The 22854-nt window shown below is 39.6% G+C and overlaps 1 protein-coding gene across 10 annotated transcripts in view; it reads left to right on the top strand.

Annotated features, from left to right (window-relative positions):
• The first annotated feature begins 701 nt into the window (after positions 1-701).
• The window catches only part of LOC105489603 (ubiquitin protein ligase E3 component n-recognin 2), a 127685-nt gene continuing 105532 nt past the window's right edge, over positions 702-22854 (top strand). For 3 of the 10 annotated variants that reach the window (XR_011623719.1, XM_011754519.2, XM_011754521.2), the window contains exons 1-2: positions 707-1139; positions 10451-10710. Coding sequence is in view for 8 of the 10 variants with exons in the window: in XM_011754519.2 (XP_011752821.2) it covers positions 1062-1139; positions 10451-10710 (338 nt within the window). In the remaining 2 variants the exon portion in view is untranslated. Of the gene's footprint in view, positions 1140-10450; positions 10711-22854 lie in introns of those variants that run through there. The other 7 variants (XM_071097040.1, XM_071097041.1, XM_071097038.1 and 4 more) reach the window with 5 other exon arrangements.

Here is a 22854-nt window from a genome sequence, read left to right as displayed (position 1 = left end):
AGTCTCGCTATGTTGTCCAAACTGGTCTCAAACTCCTGGGCTCAAGCAATCTGCCCCCCTCGACTTCCCAAAGTGCTGGGATTACAGGCATGAGCCACCAAGCTTGGTCTGATTATCTGTAGAAATTAAATGTCTTTATCAAGAGTAAATCTTTGAATTGGCCTAATAGACTCTTTTTCCTTTGCAGCAAGATTTGTGATAAAGTTTGTAAGTGGTCATTACTAAAGTGTTTGAAAAAAATTTTTAAACATGTTTTAAATCTTCAAAAAGCTGGGTAATGTTTACCTCCATTACTTGTATAAAAGATGAGGGTTCGATGGATGACAGGACATAGAACCACAGGAATAGAATGTAATTCATTCATTCCTTTGACAAGTATTTGAGTGCCTACCCTATGCCAGACTGGCAAGTCCTTGGGGGTCTACCACGTGCCAGGCAGTGTTCTTGAAGCTGGGGATACAAAAATGAACAAACGAGATTCGGGGAATAAAACTACAGTTCCCACAGTGTCTTGCTCTTTGGCTTTTTTCCAGGGGTCCCTACTTTCCAAGACTCTCTTCCCATGATTCTCGTTGGGCAGAAAAGCCCCGCCCGCCTATCTGCCATTTAAGCCGCGCCCCTTGGGAATGGACTACAACTCCCACAATGCATTCGAGGGGCCCCGTATCAGGGCGCCACCTCTCTCCCGGCTTTGCTGGGACGACTACAGTACCCAGAACGCCCTGCTTCGCCTCCTGGGTGTTATCGCCCCTTTCCCGGTGCCGGACGCGGTAGTGGCTAGCCAGAGTGTCAGGCCTGGGGCTTTCTGTGTCCTTCCCTGGGTCAGGGACGAGCCAGTGACTTGACTCTTGGGCGCTAAGCTTGGGAGGGAGCGCAGGAGGCCGCTGTCCTTCCTTTCCGGTTTACGTCACCCTTCTCTCCCTCTCTTGCTCCACCTGCAGCCACTTGGACGGCTCCGGGACTGATTGCCTGGGGCAGGGGTGGCAGTCGAGGCCGCCGGGGCCGAGGTGAGGCTGCAGCTCCCCGGGCGGCTGTAGCGCAGGGGAGGAGGAGGAGAGAAGATGGCGTCGGAGCTGGAGCCAGAGGTGCAGGCCATCGACCGGAGTTTGCTGGAATGTTCGGCCGAGGAGATTGCGGGGGTGAGTGCCGGGACCCGGGCGGGTACGTCCGCCCCTCGCAGGCCGCGCCCGCGGGGAGGAACCGACTCCTGGACGCCCTGGAGCAGCCCGACCCACACTTGGGGAAACAGCTGTGCCGGCCCTCGCCTTGTGGGGTAACAGCCCGGGGAGGCCACCGATCCTGCCCCTCTCTTTCCATTTTCAACAGCTCCCAGAGCTGCGCTGTGCACTAACTACGTTTACTTTCCCTTTCTGCCCAGGAGAGCGCACGGCTCTTCCATCATACCTCCTTTCTCCTAGCCGCCCATGAAGTCTCCCAACACATGGGCCTTTGCCCTTTATATGTATCAGCTCTTGGAAGAGGAGAGGAGACGCTTCTTGTGTTTTTGGTATAATCGCCCTACTTTATCTAGTTGATTGTTTTTCCTGAGATAAGCGGAGCCGTGTGCTCCTCCGACTAAACATGCTACCCTAACCAAGCCCCTACTTTGTTTTTGGGACTGCCACAGGCACCAAGAAGGCAAAAGACACTACCCTTCGTTACCCCTTTCAGTGCCCCCTATTTTTTTTTTTTTTTTTGCACCGGTTTGATTAGTTGACAACGTTGATGCATGTGTGGAAAGTTTACTGAGTATGAGAAAGTAGTCGTGGAGGCTGGGAAATTTTAAAAATATTTTTTCTAGGAGTTAGGGGTAATTGGATGGAGAACAAATGTTACATAACGTTGATAGAGCAGTTTTCAACGAATACTGTGTAAGCTAAACGTGAGAATTGGTCACAGTGTAGTAGGAGCAGTTATGCTCCAAACGTAAAACCATTCAAACGCAGTATTGCATTAAAACTGTAATATGAATATTCTAGTGTAAATAGCAGAGTTGTAGAGTAATAAACTTAACAGCATCTTTCACCAATAAGGACAGGGAACACCCATTAGAAGAGATTGCCCAGAATGATTATGAATGGACCAAGACAGCTTGGGCCCCACCTCTAAGACCTCCAGTTAAAAAGGCTACTAGGAGGGAAGTGACCCGTGAGTAAAAATCAGCAATCTGAATGCTACGAACAAAATTTGGGATTGGGGGCACTGTGGAGCTGTTGGTCAGTGAGTAGTTATTTTGCGTGAATTGATGAGGACATTAAGTCCAGGTAGAAAGAAATGTCAGGAGTAGAGGTGAAAACTTTAAAGAAATACGTTGTTAAATGCTGAATCTTTGCTTGTTTGGGTGTGTTTTGTTGTTGTTGTTTGTTTTTGTTTTTGAGACGGACTTTCGCTTTTGATGCCCAGGGTGGAGTGCAATGGCCCGATCTCGGCTCACCGCAACCTCTGTCTCCCCGGTTCAAGCGATTCTCCTGCCTCAGCCTCTCGAGTAACTGGGATTATGGCATGCACCACCACGCCCCACTAATTTTGTATTTTTAGTAGAGATGGGGTTTCTCCATGTTGATCAGGGTGGTCTCGGACTCCCGACCTCAGGTGATCCACCGGCTTGGGCCTCCCAAAGTGCTGGGATTACAGGCGTGAGCCACTGCGCCCTGCCTTGGGTGTGTTTTTTTAAACCTACTTACTTGTTTAGCCTAGGTCTGTTTTCATTTACTTTCTACTTAATATTGCACACAACTCAAGGAATTTCTGCCTTTCGTTTATCAGAGATTTGAAAAAAGAAAATGAAAGTAGTGTTACAAGTAAACTGTTAAATAGTAATGACAGCTGTTTGCTCTCCCTGCCTCTTCTAATTGATATCTGTTGCTTACCTCAAAGTACTGTTGTGGTTTTTTTTCTGTCGCTGAATTTTGTGTCTTGGCCCAATGATAGAGGATACAAATTCCGTTATCCCATTCTAAAAGTGCAAACTATCAGGTGATAGGAGGTTCTCCAATTTGTAGAGGCTCCTGAGAAAACTGGTTATAAAAGTAGTGCTGGAGGCCAGTGCTCCTAGTTCTTGTTCAGTGAAATTCTCAGGCAGATGCAGTAGGGAAAAATCAAGGGAAATGCAACAAAAAATTATTAATTTGGACTTCATTTGAGTTTGTGAAGATCACAATCTGAGCTACATTTTACCCTGTTTGCTTTTTTTTTTCTTTTTTTTGAGACAGAGTCTTGCTCTGTTGCCAGGCTGGAGTGCAATGGCACGATCTTGGCTCACTGCAACCTCTGCCTCTGGGGTTCAAGTGATTCTCCTGCCTCAGCCTTCCGAATTACAGCTGGGATTACAGGCATGCGCCACCACGCCTGACTAATTTTTGTATTTTTAGTAGAGACAGGGTTTCCCCATGTTGGCCAGGATGGTCTCGAGCTCCTGACCTCAGGTGGTCTGTCCACCTTGGCCTCGCAAAGTGCTGGGATTACAGGTGTGAGCCACCGTGCCCAGCCTACCCTGTTTACTTTTAAATGCCTTCTGAACAGCAAGATTTTTTTTTTAAGTTTAGTCTGAAGACCAACACAATTCTCTCAAATAGAGAAGATGCAAACTTTTTTTTTTTTTTTTTTTTGGTAAGAGATGGGGTCTTACACTGTTGCCCAGGCTAGAGTACAGTGACATGATCATAGCTCACTGCAGCCTTGACCTCCTAGTCTCAAGAGATCCTCCTACCTTGAAAATGAATATTAAAATATAATTCCTTCAATTATATGACCTTAATCTTGCCTTACTTTGTGAGGACTTTACTGTCTGTATTAAGTTAAAACACCTAAGATTTAAAACTTTTTTCAGCTTAGGCTTCAGCTTTTTATCACACATTTAAATTAATAAAGTTTTCTCTTAGGTTGAAAGTACATTTTAGGGAAGAGAAACAAGTAGAGAAAACAGTGATTGTAGGCTTCAGACCTCTGTCATTGGTAATTTGTTAGGATCACTTCCATTTAAAAATCACCTAACGAGCACTAGTGTCATCCTTTCCACATTTCATTTACACATCGCTTTTCTTATTCCTGTTATAAGGAGGAAGAACTTTTTGTGACCCCATCCATTCCAGCTAGTATGGCTCACAAAGAAAAGCATCTAAGCTGACTCTTTAGTATTTGTAGGTTTAGGATATTACAGTGGCCCTCTCTTCTCATTCTTCTCTTGTTAGAATTGATTCCATAAGTATGACTTTCCCAACATTTCTTGACTCGGTTTACTTTCCATACTACATATGGTTATAGTGTATTCCAATGGGTGATTGTGGCTTTAAAAGTAAACATGCCGGGTGTGGTGGCTCACGCCTGTAATCCCAGCACTTTGGGAGGCTGAGGCGGGCAGATAACGAGGTCAAAAGATAGAGACTATGCTGGCCAACATGGTGAAACCCTGTCTCTACTAAAAATACAAAAATTAGCCAGGCATGGTGGTGCACCCCTGTAATCCCAGCTATTTGGGAAGCTGAGGCAGGAGAGTTGCTTGAACCCAGGAGGCTGAGGTTGCAGTGAGCCGAGATCACGCCACTGCACTGCAGCCTGAGTGACAAAGTGGGACCCCGTCTTTTTCCCCTGAGTATAAAAGAAATACAGGTTGGGAGCACTGGGTCATGCCAGTAATCCCAGCTATTTGGGAGGCTGAGGTGGGAAGACTGCTTAAGTCTAAGAGTTTGAGACCAGCCTGGGCAACATAGCTAGATCCTGTCTCTACTAAAAAAAAAAAAAAAAAAGGCTGGGTGTGGCTTAGCTACTGAGAAGGCTAAGCAGGGAGGATCGCTTGAGCCCAGGTGTTCGAAGTTATAGTGAGCTATGATCATGCCTCTGTACTCCATCTTGGGTGATAGAGACCCTGTCTCCAAAAACAATTTTTTTTTTAATAAATAGGAATTTGTTAAGTTTTGTAGATGTTAGGTCTGTATTAGTTATCTTTTTGCTGTACATTTTTTAAACCGTTTTATTGAGATGTAACTCACATAATGTACAGTTCAGTAGTTTTTTAGTATATTCAGAGTTGTGCAATCATCACTATGATCAATTTTAGGACATTTTTATCACCCCAAAAAAGAAATCCTGTACCTATTGGCAGTCATTTCCCATTTGCACCTAAACTCCTGAGGCCTAATCAACTACTAATTTTTGTCTCCGTAGATTTGCCTTTTCTGGATATTTCGTATAAATGGAATTCAACATACTGTCATTTGTGGCTGACTTCTTTCTCTTAAGATAATGTTTTGAAGATTTATCCATGTTGTACCATGTTCAGGTTGAGTATCGTTACTCTTGCCACCAGGAGTGTTTTGGATTTTGGATTTTTTTGGATTTTAAAATATTTGCAGTTATACCAGTTGAGGATCCTTACTCCGAAATCCAAGTGTTTCAATGAGTACTTCTTTGAGCGTGACCTTTGAGCATCATGTGGGTACACGAAGTTTCAGATTTTGGATCATTTTGGATTTCACATTTTCAAATTAGGGATGCTCAACCTGTGTCAGTAATTCATTGTTTTTATTGCCAAATGACATTCCTATGTGTAGGTAAACCATATTTTATTTGTTCATCAGTTGGTGAATATTTGGGTTGTTTCTGCTTTTTGGGTATTATGAATCATGTTGCTGTGAACATTCTTTTACGAATTTTTGTGGGGACCTATGGTTTTGTTTCTCTTGGGGGTGTGTGTGTGTATATATATATATATGTATATGTATGTATGTGTGTGTGTATATATATATATATCTAGAAGTGAAATTGGTGGGTTATATGTTAACTATTTTGAGGAACTGCCGGATTTTTCCAAAGCCGTTGCATTGTTTTACATTCCCACCAGTAGCGCATGAGAGTTGCAGTTTCTCCACATCCTTGTCAACACTTGTTTTTGCCTGTGCTTTGATTACAGCCATTCTTTTGGGTATTGTGCCTTCTCATTGTGGTTTTGATTTGCATTTCCCTCGTGAGTCATGTTGAACATCTTTTTATGAGCTTATGGGCCATTTTTATGTCTTCTTTGCCCATTTTCAATTAGTCTTTTGACCTATTAAATTTCTATTTTTATTTGTAAATACTCTCCTTCATTTGTAGGACTCTTAATATAATTTGTTTAAATTTTTTCTCAATATGTTCCCCAAAACTCCCAATTGAGCACTAGTGTTTTTATGATTATGAGCACTAGTTGTTTCATGATTAACTTACTTGTTGCTTATCCTTGTTTGAAAGCAAAACCGTAAGTGGTTAAAGGATACAATTTTAATTGGGTATAGAGTAATAGAGACTGTAATAAAAGGCTAACCTCTAGGAATTCTTTCATTTTTCATTTCATTTTTATTTTATTGTACTTACTTTCTATCCCAAGCCTTAAATTTAGCATTCAATAGAGGGAAAGCTCCTGGAAACATTGTCATAACATGTTTACTTTAGAGGGATGAGTTGACAGTTTCTTTACTTCCCTTAAGAGGGACTTCTAATAAGGTAGTGAATGCTTATTACTCTCTTGTGCCACATGGGCGTGACAGCTACAAGTGTCTGAAATAAAGACAAATTAAAATGCAAACCAAACTGGAAATCTCAATTTTTCATGTTGAAGAAACAGTTGCAGTTAGCATGTGTTAGTGAGAACTAATATGAAAAGCTATAGATTTTATTCTTTGGGGAAATATGTGAGCTACTTCTGAAAGACAGTCATAAATTTTTCTTGCTTTTTATATTAAGTGTATATGTTTAATCAGGTTAAAGTGCCTGTAATAGAGCCCAAATCTTTTAGGTAATTGTGAATTTTTCATATAATGGTAGTAAAGTTTTCATTTTTGAGACGGAGTCTCACTCTGTCATCCAGGCTGGAGTGCAGTGGTGCAATCTAGGCTCACTGCAACCTCTGCCTCCTGAGTTCAAGCGATTCTTCTGCCTCAACCTCCCGAGTAGCTGGGATTACAGGCACACACCACCACTCTTGGTTAATTTTTGTATTTTTAGTAGAGATGGGGTTTCACCATGTTGGCCATGCTGGTCTCGAACTCCTGGCCTCAAGTGATCTGCCCACCTTGACCTCCCAAAGTGCTGGGATTACAGGCGTGAGCCACCGTGCCCAGCAGTAGTAAAGATTTTAAAAATGGGGAGCATATGCATGCCTTTCTTGAACCAGGCTTTTAAATCTTGTTATTTATAATAACATGTAATAAAGAGTGAAATACTTGCTTGTTTTACTAATATTTTTATGTAAAGTGAGTAGTTTTTTGTTGTTGTTGTTTGTTTTTTGAGACAGGATCTCACTCTGTCACCCAGGCTGAAGTGCAGTGGCATGATCATGCCTCACTGAAGCCTCAACCTCTGTGGCTCAGGTGATCCACCTCAGCCTCCTGAGTAGCTGAGACTACCGGCGTGCACCACCATGCCCAGCTAATTTTCTTTTATTTTTAGTAGAGATGGGGTTTTGCCATATTGCCCAAGCTGGTCTCGAACCTCTGAACTCAAATGAGCCACCCGCCTTGGCCTCCCAAAGTGCTGGAATTACAGGCATGAGCCACTGGGCCCAGCCGATTTTTTTTTTTTTTTTCTTAACCAGATGCTGATACTAGCGTCTGAATTTTTGTTGAAGAAATCTGTGAACAAATTTGCTCTCTTGTTACAGTCACTAGACTACATAATTTTTTTAGAAAGCATCCCTTCTAAAGAAATCTTTCATTCTTGTATTAAAATTCTGCAACACTGAAGTTTTACAGGAGTGGGAACATAAAATATAAGAAAAAAACTGGTTTTTAAGTAAAATCTTTCAATATGTTGTAAATTAAAATAGTCTGAAGCACTTAACTTTCTAGGATCATGGAGGTGAATTATTTTGGTCTTATTGCTTAATTTTTTTGTTCATAAAGAGTAAATTGAATCCCAGCACCTTTGGGAGGCCGAGGCGGGAGAATCACCTGAGGTGAGGAGTTTGAGACAAGCCTGGCCAACATGGTGAAACCTTGTCTGTACTAAAAATATAAAAATTAGCCGGGTGTGGTGGTGCACGCTTGTAATCCCAGCTACTCAGGAGGTTTAGGCAGGAGAATCACTTGAACCCGGGAGGCAGAGGTTGCAATGAGCTAAGATCGCACTGCTGCACTCCAGTCTGGGCAATAGCGCCAGACTCAAAAAAAGTTGCTTAGGATAATTTGACTCCCTTCATTCTTGTTTTGGTTTGCTGACAACAAGTGAAAAATGAGACATTTAGCTTTGAATGAGGCCAAAAAAGATGTATTTTAACTCAAAGAATAAGATTCTAGTATGCTTGTTGAGGACTCTGCTTTTTCTTCTTTTTTTTAAACTTGTCCTCTTTATAATTACTAAGGATGTGTATGTATATATAAACTTTTGATTGACTCACTCTGAAGGGAGAGAATACTTAAAACCCATAGGATTGTCTCCTAAGAAATGCTGCTGCTTTTTTTTTTTTGTCCCCTAACCACTTGACCACCAGGGAAGAAATGCTATGGTTTTGAAAGTAATTTGGTCTCTTTCCTACTTGCATAATGTAAACACAACAATGTTAGTAATGTTTGGAAAATAGTGTAGTTTCACCTTAAGTGTGAAAACTCTCACTATTTTTGGTTATAAGCTTCTATCTAGTCCCTTAACTTATGAACAAAATTTTTACATATTTAGTAAAAGTTCTCTGAAAACATGAAATTGACTAGAAAGTTAATATACGTCACCTCATGCATATTTAAAATCTCTCTCTGTATGTTATTTTTAGAAGGAGTGGTCTGAAGAATATACAAGTAAATAAAATAGCTAAAATGAAGACCTTATATTGACTTCTTATAATGTTAGATATCACTTGAACATACTCTTTTTTTTTTTTTTTTTTTTTTTTTTGAGACAGAGTCTCGCTCTGTCGCCCAGGCTGGAGTGCAGTGGCGCGATCTCGGCTCACTGCAAGCTCCGCCTCCCGGGTTCCCGCCATTCTCCTGCCTCAGCCTCCTGAGTAGCTGGGACTACAGGCGCCCGCCACCGCGCCCAGCTAATTTTTTGTATTTTTAGTAGAGACGGGGTTTCACCGTGGTCTCGATCTCCTGACCTTGTGATCCGCCCGCCTCGGCCTCCCAAAGTGCTGGGATTACAGGCGTGAGCCACCGCGCCCGGCCTTTTTTTTTTTTTTAATAAAAATGTAACTGGAATTTAGGTGATAATCCATAGGTAAACACTGAAGGTGTTTTAAAATTTCAGCTTTTACTTTAGATTTAAGGAACACATGTGCAAGTTTGTTACATGAGTATATTGTACTCAGGTAGTGCGCATAGTACCCAATAGGTAGTTTTACAACTCACTTCCCCCTTCCTCCTCCCCTCCATCTGTGGGTTTTGTTCACGGTTCAGTTAACTGCATTCTAGCAGAAGTGAGTCTTTTTTTTTCCCTTTGAGACAGACTCTTGCTCTGTCGCCCAGGCTGCATCTTGGTTCACTACAACCTCTGCCTCCTGGGTTTAAGCGATTTCTCCTGCCTCAGCCTTTCGAGTAGCTGGGATTACTGGCATGCGCCACCATGCCCGGCTAATTTTTGTATTTTTAGTAGAGATGGGATTTCACCGTGTTGGCCAGACTGGGCTTGAACCCCAGACCTCAGGTGATGCGTTTGGCTTGACCTCCCAAAGTGCTGGGATTACTGGCATAAGCCACTGCACCTGGCTTCTTTTCGTATGTTTTTTAAATACAAAACCTGGGTATCCACACCGAAAAATCTGAAAAGGAAGCAAAGCTAAAATAGGGAAATGGGGAAAATAACAAATTTTGGTGGAGGATGCGGGGGAGATCATTCAGTTATTAAGTTGGTGCCTATGAGATCTAAGTATGATCATGCTTTAAAATTTGTTTTTAGTGGGGAGAGCAAATGGAAAAGGCCTTATAGAGGGAGGTTGATCAGAGAAAGAAGGCGTAGTTGGTACAACAGTCTCTTGTGGATTGACTTATTCATAAGAGACTGGTATATAAACTCGTTTATCAATCATTAAGAAATGTAGTGTATTAGCTATTCATGTTCACAATACATATTGGCTGTTCATGTTCACTGTACACTCTTCCTATGGACAAACTGGCAGAATTCGTATCACAATGAGAATGACATTTGAGCAAAGCATTAGGAAGGATGTCAGATGAGCTTAATGGTTCATGTCTTATATAATGATTTCTTGTAATTATTTTCTGGTACTGCCTAGAGAAGGTTGCTTCAAGAGTCATTTTGCAGGGAACGAGGGGGGCTAGTTTCATTTTAATTTTGCTTACACTTAAAAGTAGCATTTAAAAATACTTGGCATTTTAATAGGCTAAATTTCTAACGTATGGTGGTGAGTGTTGTAAACAAAATATTTTAACATGCTTTTGCCATTATTTTTGTACTTAAAGTAGGGTGAATTTGTTCAAATTAGTTTGTTGGTGTTTCAAACCACTTCTTCTTTTTTCTTCTTTTAAAGAAATGGCTCCAAGCAACTGACCTCACTAGAGAAGTGTACCAGCATTTAGCCCACTATGTACCCAAAATCTACTGCAGGGGTCCCAACCCTTTGCCACAGAAGGAAGACATGCTGGCACAGCATGTTTTGTTGGGACCAATGGAATGGTACCTTTGTGGTGAAGATCCTGCATTTGGATTTCCAAAGCTTGAGCAAGCAAACAAACCTTCTCATCTTTGTGGTCGTGTTTTTAAAGTAGGAGAGCCTACATACTCTTGCAGGTAAAATGTTTTAATTTTCTTTCTAGGAGGCTCTTGTTTTATTTGACCTCTTTTTTTTCCCCTGAAACCTTAAAATTTTTGTTTAAAAATTATGAAATACCATATCTGCTTTAAAATCCGTATTACAAATACATGCTGTTTAATACATAATTAAAACAAATATTCTTGTAATTATTCTTGATCAAAAAATATTGTCACCAGCATTCTAGAAGCCTACTGTGTGCTTTCTTCCTTCCCCCGTAATTAACTGACATCGTGACTCTTGCAATAATCACTTTCTTGCTTTTCTTGATATTTTTTAGTTAACAGTAATTCTGATGTTCAAATTGCCCTAGGTTTGGCTAGTGAGAGCCCCCTCACTCCAGCTTCTTTGTCTTTTTCACATGCCTTCTTTAGTTTGTGGGTGCTTTTATCCTTTCTGACACAACAAGATGCTCCCAGCTCACTTTGTACTTGCTCTGACCTATATGTAGAATCAGCCATTTCTTTAAGGATTTTTCTTTCATTTGGGAATGGTAGTTAGAAACCAAGATCTGGGTGCTATACGTACTTACTGCTATTAGGAAGACTATTATTTTTTAAATTTCTTGGTGAAAATTGAGTATACAAGGGTAGAAGATAGAGAATAAAGTGCCTTGTCCTCTTTTTGACTATCCTGTTTTCCAGAATTCATAATTGTTAACATTTTCTCATATATCCTTTCAGAAATTTTCCTTTTTTTTTTTTTTTTTTTTTTTTTTTTTTGAGATGGAGCCTCACCCGGTCGCCCAGGCTGGAATGCAATGGTGCGATCTTGGCTCACTGCAACCTCCACCTGCCAGGTTCAAGTGATCCTCCTGCCTCAGCCTCCTGACTAGCTGGGATTACAGGCGCCCACCATCACGCCCAACTAATTTTTGTATTTTTAGTAGAGATGGGGTTTCACCATGTTGGCCAGGCTGGTCTCAAACTCCTGACCTCAGATGATCCACCTCCCTTGGCCTCCCAAAGTGCTGGATCATAGGCGTGAGCCACTGCACCCGGCCTCTTTCAGAAATTTTCTATGTGTATATAGGCCAAGATATATAGCAATTTTGAACCTGCATACATACACACATAAATACAGATGGGAATATGTTACATATACTGAGCTCAGTTTTCTCTTCTGTATTTAACAATAGCTTAACATCTTTCCATATCAGCTTATATAGCTAGATAATATTCTTTTGTGTAGATGTGTTGTTGATGGAGACATCATTTAACTTTTTCCTGTAAAATTTAAATTTAATAAGCTAATTTTGGTGAAGGCCTCAGGGTATCTATGGTAGTTTTTCTTTATCAGCGTATTTAGAACATCAGTAGAGAACAGTGTATATATTGAAAAATTATGTTAGACCTAGTTTTTTGTTTGCTGTTACAGAAACCACTTTGAATATTCTGTTGATGTTTGGAGCAGTAGACCTAGTTGAACCTCATGACTTACAGATAGGAAATTGAGACCCCATTGTTCAATAATGTTCTTTGTATTTGTAGGATCTAGTTCCAAATTATTCATTTGTCTATCTTATCTTTTAATCTTCAGTCTGGAACGTTTCCTCAGTTTATCTGTGACTTTCATGATCTTGACACTTTTGAAGATTACAGACCAGTTATTTTGTTAATATCCCCTCAGTTTGGGTTTGTCTGGTTTTCATAATTAGATTCAAGTTGCATCTGTGACGAGAGTACCACAGATGCCTGTGTTTTAACCCTGTCAGGTGGTATATATGATTTTGATTAGTTCTATAACTGGTGATATTGATCACTTGATTAAAGGAATGTCTGCAAGACTTCTCCACTGTAATGCTACTCTTTTCGCCTATGTGATCAATGAGTATGTTATTGGGAAGTACTTTGAGACTATTAAGTATCCTCTTAATTATCAAACTTTCAATTTATTTATTTATATCAGTATTTGTGGGGTCTCATTATTATGCTCAAATTGTCCTAGATTTGGCCAGTAGGAGCCCCTTCGAGCTATCTTTGTTCTTTTTCATATCTCTATCATCCTTCGAGCTCTTTTTCTTTTCCTTTCCTTTTCCTTTCTTTCCCTTCCCTTTTCCCTTCTATTTTTCCTTTTCTTCCTGGTACAACAAGATGTCCCAGGCACATCTTGAGTTTTCCCCTGCCCCAACCCTGAAATCAACCATTTTGCCAAGGATCCTGGTTCTTTTTAGTGGAAAATGGTGTTGACAAATAAGATGGTATGTGTGCTTGTCGCTGTTGGTGTCATAACTCTCAGGCTGTCTCAGTGGAGCTGTATTTTATACCTATCTGTATAAATGTATTGAAATAGATACTGAAAACCATACATCTGTGGTGATCTCTCCAGTTCTCATCTAAGGTTCTTTCTAGTTTTCTTCCTTTGCATATTTTTAATTTCCTTCTCTGACAAGAGAAAACCTGATTCTCATTTTCCTGTAAGTATTTGCTTATTTAATTATTCTCCTGTATACAGCCATTCTGCTGCTGCCCAATTCTCTACGTAATTGTCCCCCTTTACCCATTTGGATTTTGTGTTCAGTACTGGGCCACAGTGGCCTTTCCCTCCTCTTTTTTTTTTTTTTTTGAGATGGAGTCTCACCCCATAGCCCAGGCTGGGTTGTAGTGGCATGATCTTGGGTTACTGAAACCTCTGCCTCCCGGGTTCAAGCAATTCTCCTGCCTTAGCCTCCTGAGTAAGTGGGACTACAGGCGCACACTGGCTAATCTGTCTATTTTTAGTAGGGATGGGGTTTCACCACATTGGCCAGGCTGGTCTCGAATTCCTGACCTCAAGTGATCCACCTGCTGCAGCCTCTCAAAGTGCTGGGATTAAAGGCATGAGCCACTGCGCCTGGCCTCCCTCCTGTTTTGATAGGGCACATCCAAAGTAAGTCTTGTTCTAGGATGTATAGTTTTTATTATTTGTAGGGGGTCCCACAAATATCAGAGACACTCTAATCACATGAGTAATGCCAGGGATTTAGAGATTACCTCCCAGGAACCAGATCAAAGACCAGCCAGGTTCTTCATTACATTGTTGTTGAGAAGGTAAGTGAGATCCTTTGTGTGTAGTACGTTACACAATACTTGGCACACAGTAAACTCAGAGTAAATGGCCATACTGGGTGCTGGGGATGAATATCTCATTTTAAAAGTAGGTGTTTCCATGAAACCCAGCGCTCTGGTAAAATGACACGGAGTCTGTTATTTGGAAAGATGAAATATGGTTATTGGAATTCTGGGAAGGTTTCTAAACTAGACCCTTCAGGATAAAGGTGACTGATATCCATAATGTGGAAGGTTTCTTTAATGAGAAAAAAAATGTTATTAAAGGATCTTTTATATATAGTACTTGGGAAAAGGATTTGTGAAGGGCATAGATTAGTTTTGCCATGGGAGTTATTTGTTCATAGTTTCTAAAATTGTATTGGTCACAAATTATTTTTCTGAAGTCTCCATGGTGTCAGAAAAAAGCCATCTCGGTGTTCGTAGGCAGTAAGCTACTTTTTATGTACTCTATTAGGAAAAGAGTGGTCAAACTTATCTCATTATTCATTATTAAATAGAAATGGTTTTAGAGTGTAAAAAATCTTGGCAAAAATCTTAGTGTTGATTTTTATAATTGTATATTTTGACATTTTTTATAACCATTAAGAAAAATAAAACATGAGTAGAATATGAAATCATACTTTCATGAGTTAGGTTTTTAGCTTAATACTTCTTTTAAGATACGGAGAAGTGAGATTTTGTCCCCTGTTTTTTTTAGTGTAGTTAAATTGAGAACGTTCTTTTTTAACATTTAAAAACGTATTGCATGAATGTTATAGATAACCAGAAGTCAGCATTGGGGGCGGGGGTGGCTTATGCTACCATCAGGAGTGTTTTTGTTTCTAGGTAGTATTTTATGATGCTTTATTAACTATTAAATAATTTTGCTTAGGCCTTTTTTTTTTTTTTTGCTTTAATGCTGGTTTGTATTGGTATATAATAATTGTATGTATTTATGGGGTATATGTAATATTTTGATACATGCACATAAGGTGTAATGATCAAATCAAGGTAACTAGGATATCCATCACCTTGAACATTTATCATTTCTTTCTGTTGGGATGTTTTAGCTCTGATTCTGTTGGTCATGACACTTGAGATTATGCTAAAAATGATAACACTACAATCACAAAGACTTTAAGTACCAAGGTATATTTATTACTCAGACTGTGTGACCAATTCAGATGAGTGGGGTGATAAGTAGAGGGTTCTGCTCCAGGTAGTTTTTTCACACCATCTTATGTTTCCACAAGCTTAGTGTAATGCTTTCAAGGTTCACCACAGCAAGAGCAGAATAGAACTGGCGGATCATGCTCAGTAAATAAATGCTTTGTCTCAGAAATTATGACCTTACCCAAATCTCATTAGGCAAAACTAGTCCTAATGCCTCTGTCCAGCTACAGAACAGGTCGGGAAAGTGTAATTCTCCTAAGTCACAGGGATAGATGAAACTGGGATGTGGATGAGCATTAGAAGTGTCTTTAGCAGTGACTTTTTTACATTCTTTAGGGTTATTTTTCCTCCCTGAGTCATTAGGATAAAATGAAGTAATGTGTATGAAAGCACATAGGTAACTATAGATATGTGTGAGGTTCTTTTAATTGAATGCTCTCCTTCGTATAAATTACTGAGCCATGAGTATATCTCAAGCAGAGGGGTGCAGATAGTTCCAGTTCCCTTTCTGTCTGGAAATAATAAAGCTCTCGTATGGAAGACCTACGTATTTCCATGAAGAGGGGTTGTTCTTTCAGTTTCTTGCTTTTTAGAAAACTTGAAGTCTTTTCTGTACTAAAAATACAAAAATTAGCTGGGCATGGTAACTCATGCCTATAATCCTAGCTACTCAGGAGGCTGAGGCAGGGGAATTGCTTGAACCCAGAAAGCGGAAGTTGCAGTGAGCCGAGATCGTGCCATTGCACTCCAGCCTGGGCAATGAGCAAAACTCCATCTCAAAAAAAAAAAAAAACCACACACACACACACAAACTTGAAGTCTTGATCTCTTGCAGGATTCTATTTTAAAACTAAGTGTTAGACTGTTCTTGCATTGCTATAAAGAAATACCTGAGGCTGGATAATTTATAAAGAAAAGAGGTTTAATTGGCTCACAGTTCTGCAGAGCTGTACAAACATGGCATAAACATTTGCTCAGCTTCAGGTGAGGACCTCAGGAAGCTTACAGTCATGGCTGAAGGGGAAAGGGAAGCAGGCACATCACATGGTGAGAGCAGGAACAAGAGATGAGGAGGAAGTGCCACACTTTTAAACAACCAGATCTCACGAAAACTCACTCTTGGGAGAACAGCACCAAGAGGACGGTGCTAAACTGTTCATGAGAAATCCCTCCCATGATTCAGTCACCTCCCCACCAGGCCCCACCTCCAACATTGGGGATTACAATTCAACATGAGATTTAGAGGGGACACATATCCAAACTATATCAAGCTATTTCTTTATAACGTGAATAGTCCAGAGATTGGAATCAGTGTTGTGTTAGTTTTAAAACCATTGGTTATTTCTTTTTTTGAGACAGTTGCACTCTGTCGCCCAGTCTGGAGTACAGTGGTGTGATTGTGACTCACTGCAGCCTCCAACTCCTGGACCCAAATGTTCCTTCCACGTAGCTAGAACTATAGACATGTGCCGCCATGCTTGGCTAACTTTTGTATTTTTGTAGAGACAGAGTTTCCCTATATTGCCCAGGCTGGTCTCAAACTCCTGGACTCAAGGGATTCTCCCACCTTGACCTCCCAAAGTGCTGGGATTATAGGTGTGAACCACTGTACCTGGCCAGCATGTGTGGTACATGCTGAAATTATACTATGTCTATTATACACATGTGAATGAAATTACACTATGTATATTATAATTGTGGCTTACATTTTTTCACTTAACAGTTTGTTTTGGAGATCTGTTCATGTCAATATATATAAGTCTACCTCATTCTTTATAACTGCTGTGTTTTCATAGTTAGGACAGGCCATAGTTTATTTGATTGACCTAATAGTGAAATTAGAAATGGAGATTTCTAGGTGTTTTTTTCTGTAGCAAACAATGCTACAAGGAATACTCTGCACATGTTTGTGTACATCTCTTTGTACATGTTTCAGTAAATACCCAGAGGTAGAATTTTAATTCTGCATGTTATCATGGGGCCTTCAGTATAATGGAATTTCCCTTGTCTACACTGCTGTCTCTGACCTGGGAAAATGACAGGTGGTGAGCAGTAAATATATTCTAGATAATTTAGATTTCTGTAGTTGTCTAAAATGAGCCTTATGTTCTTATTTTGGGAGATTTGTGATTATTCAGTTTGGTGCGGAATGAAATGTAGAAGTACATGGGGATATCATCAGCTTGGCACATAGCTAGCTGCCTTTGCCTAGATGGCAAGAAGTAATAGAACCATGAAGGCTTTGGGGTAATCCATTCAGGTAGGAAACTCAAATTTATATTACTAAAATTTTATCTCTTGGTGCCTATGTGAATTTTGAGTGTTTTTTCTTAAGGGAAAATTTACATATGTCAAAAGACAAATCTTAATTGTACTTTGTTTTGTTTTGTTTTGTTTTGTTTTGTTTTGTTTGAGACAGAGTCTCATGCTGTTGCCCAGGCTGGAGTGCAGGGGCGCAATCTCGGCTCACTGCTGCCTCCACCTGCTGGGTTCAAGCGATTCTCCTGCCTCAGCCTCCTGAGTAGCTTGGACTACAGGTGCATGCCACCACGCCCAGCTAATTTGTTTTGTATTTATAGTAGAGACAGAGTTTCACCATGTTGACCAGGATGGTCTCGATCTCCTTACCTCGTGATCTGCCGGCCTCAGCCTCCCAAAGTGCTGGGATTACAGGCGTGAGCCACTGCACCTGGCCTTAATTGTACATTTTTGACAGCAGTTAACCTTATATAATTTATATACTGTCAAAATAGAGAACTTTACTGTCTCACTAGAAATTTCCCTGTTATTGGCTCCAGCCCCCTAGGTAACCACTATGTTGATATTTTCACCTTAGATTATTTTGGGTGGGTCTAGATTTTTTTTTTTTTTTTTTTTTTGACAGGGTTTTGCTCTGTTGCCCAGGCTGGAGTGCAATGGCATAATCATGGCTCACTGCAGCCTCAACTTCCCAGATTCAACCTATCCTCCTGCCTCAGCCTCCCAAGTAATTGGGATCACATGTGTCTGTCACTGTGCTGGCAAATTTATTTTTTTTTTTGAGACGGAGTCTTGCTTTGTCGCCCAGGCTGGAGTGCAGTGGCATGATCTCAGCTCACTGCAACCTCCGCCTCCTGGGTCAAGCAATTCTCCCACTTCAACCTTCTGAGTAGCTGGGATTACAGGCATGCACCACCATGCCCAGCTAATTTTTGTATTTTTAGTAGAGACCGGGTTTTGCCACGTTGGCCAACCTGGTCTCAAACTCCAGGCGTCAAATGATCTGACCACCTCAGCCTCCCAAAGTGTTGAGATTACAGGCATGAGCCATTGCGCCCGGGCAACCTGGCTAAATTTTTGTAGAGACAAGGTCTCACTTTGCTACCCAGGCTGATCTTGAACTCCTGGGATCAAGTGAGGCTCTCCCCTAAGCCTCCAAAAGTGTTGTGATTACAGCTATGAGCTACCACGCCCAGCCTGGTTCTAGATCTTATAAAAATGAAATTGTAGTCCTTTTGTGCCTGACTTCTTCTTAGCATAATGTCTGTCAGATTTATCCATGATGTAATGATTATTAGAAGTTGGTTCCATTTTATTGCTGAGTGTATTTCATTGTGTAAATGTGCCACAGTTGCTCACAATCTGTTGTTCTGTGGATGAACATTCAAGTTTTTTCTAAGTTTTGGCTATTATGAATAAAACTTCTATGACCTTCTCTCTTTTAAATATACAACACATTAAAATATTAGGCATTGTTATTCTGTACTTAACCACATTTTAATGTGTTTTATATACCAAATAACATAAATCTTGCACTGTTAAAAATCTGCAACTTTTAATGATACATTTTAGGAATGTAAAAAATGTTATTTATATTAAGACACCATAAGATAGGCCTTCTAGACTGTAATAATGCAGTGAATACTCTTACTTAATACATTGGTTTCAGGATATTACTATTTTTATTCAAGTGTTTTTATGGACATATGTTTTAATTTTTCTTGGATAAATTCCTAAGAGTGGAATTTCTGGGTAAAAGGGCAGGTATATGTTGAACTTAGTAAAAACTGCTAAACCTTTTTTCCAAAATGATTTTATCTTCTCCTCTAGTAATGTACAAAAGTTCCTGTTGTTTCATATCCTTACTGATAGGTGATGTTGTCAGACTTTTTTTTTTTTTTTTTTTTAACAAAACAGGAAGAATGTGTTTAATACAGTATGAAATATTTCTTAATTGCAATTATTGTATTATTCCTTACAGAAAACATACAAAGTCCTTAAAATAATAACCTCATTTAAATTTAAGTTTAAAGCATCGTACTATTCTAATTATCTGCCAGCATATACTACATAGACTGTTTAATTTGCCATTCTATTTAATGATATCTCATTATAGTTCTTTTTTTCTTTTTAAAATTAAAAAAAAAGTTCAGTGCTCTTTGGGTATCTATAATGATACCCGAATTTTCCTTAAGGACAATTTTCCATGTGCTTATTGCCCATTCATCCAGCTTTTCTTGTGAAGTTATTGTTAAGGTCTTTTGTCCATTTTTGGGTTGTTTATCTTTTCATTATCTTTATTCACTTTTGGAGTTCTTTATGTATTCTGAATACAAGTCCTTCGTCAGACTCATTTTGTGACTATTTTCTCCTAGTCTGTGACTTGTCTATATGGTGGCTTTTGATGACAGAAGTTTTTAATTTTGATGTTGAGTTTACCACTTTATTTTCCATGATTATTGTTCCTGTGTCCAATAAATCTCTGCCTTCTCTCAAATGGCAAAAATAGTCTCTGTGATTTTTTTTTTTTTAAGACAGAGTTTTGCTCCTGTTGCTCAGGCTGGAGTGCAATGGTTCAATCTCGGCACACTCCAACCTCTGCCTCCCGGGTTCAAGCGATTCTCCTCCCTCAGCCTCCCAAGTAGCTGGGATTACAGGCATGTGCCACCAAGCCTTAGCTAATTTCCTATTTTTCGCAGAGGTGGGGTTTCCCCATGTTGGTCAGGCTGGTCTCGAATTCCTAACCTCAGGTGATCCACCCGCCTAAGCCTTCCAAAGTGCTGGGATTATAGGCGTGAGCCACAGTGCCTTTTTTTTTTTCTTTTTTTTTTTTTTTTCCCTGAGGCGAGTCTTGCTCTATCACCTAGGCTGGAGTACAGTGGCACAATCTCGGCTCATTGCAACCTCCACCTACCAGGTTCAAGCCGTTCTCCTGCCTCAGCCTCCTGAGTTGCTGGGACTACAGGCACACGCCACCACGCCCAGCTAATTTTTTTGTGTTTTTAGTAGAGACAGGTTTTCACCATGTTGGTCAGGCTGGTCTTGAACTCCTGACCTCAAATGATCTGCCCACCTTCGCCTCCCAAAGTGCTGGGATTTGCAGGCATGAGCTACCGTGCCCGGCCTCTCTCTAATTTTTTCATGTAAACTTTGTGATTTTAGACTTTGGGCCTATGATCTGTCTCAAAGTCAATTTTTTATATGGCTTGAGGTAGATAGAGGTTAAATTTCATTTCTCTACATATGGATATTTAGTTGTTCCAGCATCATTTCTTCCTCTCCCCATTGAATTGCCTTTTTGTTTGCTTGTTTGTTTGTTTTTGTTTTTTCTGATATGGGTTTCGCTCTTGTTGCCCAGGCTGGAGTGCAGTGGCGCTATCTCTGCTTACCGCAACCTCCGCCTCCCAGGTTCAAGCAGTTCTTCTGCCTCAGCCTCCCAAGTAGCTGGATTATGGGCATGCGCCACCACGCCTGGCTAACTTTGTATTTTTAGTGGAGACGGGGCTTCTTCATGTTAGTCAGGCTGTTCTCGAACTCCCGACCTCAGGTGATCTGCCCACCTTGGCCTCCCAAAGCGCTGAGATTACAGGCATGAGCCACCTGCGCCTGATCGAATTGCTTTGATATCTTATAAAAAATCACTTAACCATAAAGTGTGGGTCTATTTCTGAACAGTAATCTAATTCATCCATTGATATATCTAATGTCAAAGACATTACTTTGATTATTGCAGCTTTGTAATAAGTCTTGAACCGATTAGTGTAAGTCTTCCATTTTTGTTCCTTTAAAGTTTATTTTGTCTATTTCATGTCCTTTGCATTTTATAAATTTTAAAATTGGTTTGTCACTTTCTGTTTTTAAGAAAGACTGCCAAGATTAAGATTAGGATTGCACTGAATCTATAGATTAGTTTGGAGTAAATTGGCATTTTAACAATACTGAGTTTGCCAAATCCATAAACATTTTATCTCTCTCCATTTATTAAGGTCTTCTTTAATCCCTTTTAGCAAAGTCTTATACTTTGTATATAGAAGTTGTACATGCCTTTTGTTATATTTATTCCTAAGTAATTTATGATATTTTTCCTGAATTTCAGCGTCCATTTATTTTCTGCCGTTATAAAGAAATACAACTGGTTTCTGATATTAACTTTTACCCTGTGACCTTGTTAAATTCACTTACTAGTGCTGGTGTTTTTGTTTTGTTTTTCGTTTCTTAGGATTTTTCTGTATATGTTTTCTATGAATGGAGACAGTTTTACTTTTTCTTTTCTAATCTTTTTGCCTTTCTTGTGCTTCATTGCTCTGGTGAAAGTGGATATTCTTTCCTTGTTCCCAATCTTAGGGAGAAATTCAGTCTTTCACTATGAAGTATGATGTTAAGTATAATTTTCTCATGTAACTTTTATCTCATTGAGGAAGTTCCTTTCTATTCTTAGTTTACTTAGGTTTTTTTAAAAAAAAATCATAAACGACCATTGCATGTTGTCAGGTACCTTTACTGCATCTATTGAGATGATCTTAAGTTTTTCTTTTTTATTCCATTAGTCTGGTTGATTGCATTGTTTGATTTTTCACATTTTTTTATTACTGGATGAATCCAGCTCTATTATCATCAGTTATAACTTTTGTGTATTGCTGGATTCAACTCATTAATGTTGTGTGAAGGATTTTTGTCTCTGTGTTCTATAGAATATACCAATCTGGCATTCTCTTGTAATATGTTTGTCTGGTCTTGGTTGTCAGGGTTATACTGGCCTTGTAAAACAAATTGGGATATATTTCTTCTTCCTTATTTCTGGAAGTATTTATGTAAAATTGGTATGACTTTCTTAAATGTTTAATAGAATGTACCAGTAGAATAAATCATCAAGGCCTAGGGTTTTTTTTGCAAGGGAGTATTTGGTAACAATTCAATTTATTTGATATTTATTAGGGCATTTAATAATTTTATTTCATCTTCTGTCAGTTTGGTACTATATATTTTTCAAGGACTATATTTCATATAATGTCAAATTGACATAAAATTTTGCATATTTCCTTTTGCTTTTGATGTCTGTGGTATCTATAATGATGTCTCTTCCATTCCTGATAATAGTAATTTGTATTTTGTCTTTTTAATCAATTTAATTAATATTTTCAAACAATGAGTTTTAAGCTTTGTTATTTTTGTCTTTTATCTATTTTTTTTTTAATTTCTACTCTTATTATTCTTCCTTCTATTTAGTATGGATTATATTCTTATATTTTTTGACCCATGGGTTATTTAGAAGTGCATTGCTTAACTTCCATGTATTTGAGACTTTCTTAGATAACATACTGTAGCTTATTTCTAACAAAATTACACATTCTGTAAGGTTTCAGTTTTGAATTTAATTGAAACTTGTTTTATGGGCCCAGCAAGGTGGCTCACACTTGTACTCCTGGCACTTTGGAGGGCTAAATTGTGTGGGTAGCTTGAGCCCAGGAGTTCAAGACCAGCCTGGACAACATGTCGAAACCCCATCTCTACCAAAAAAATACAGAAATTAGCTGGGCATGGTGGAGCACACCTGTAGTCCCAGCTATGTGGGAGGTTGAGTTGAGCCCAGGAGGCAGAGGCCGCAGTGAACTGAGATTGTACCATTCATTGTACTCTAGCCTGGGTAACACAGTCAGACCT

Source organism: Macaca nemestrina, chromosome 5, assembly GCF_043159975.1.
Source record: "Macaca nemestrina isolate mMacNem1 chromosome 5, mMacNem.hap1, whole genome shotgun sequence".
NCBI classification, from domain to species: Eukaryota; Metazoa; Chordata; class Mammalia; order Primates; family Cercopithecidae; genus Macaca; species Macaca nemestrina.
The sequence above is the reverse complement of the archived record's forward strand: the minus strand, read 5'-3'. Positions and strand labels throughout refer to the sequence as shown.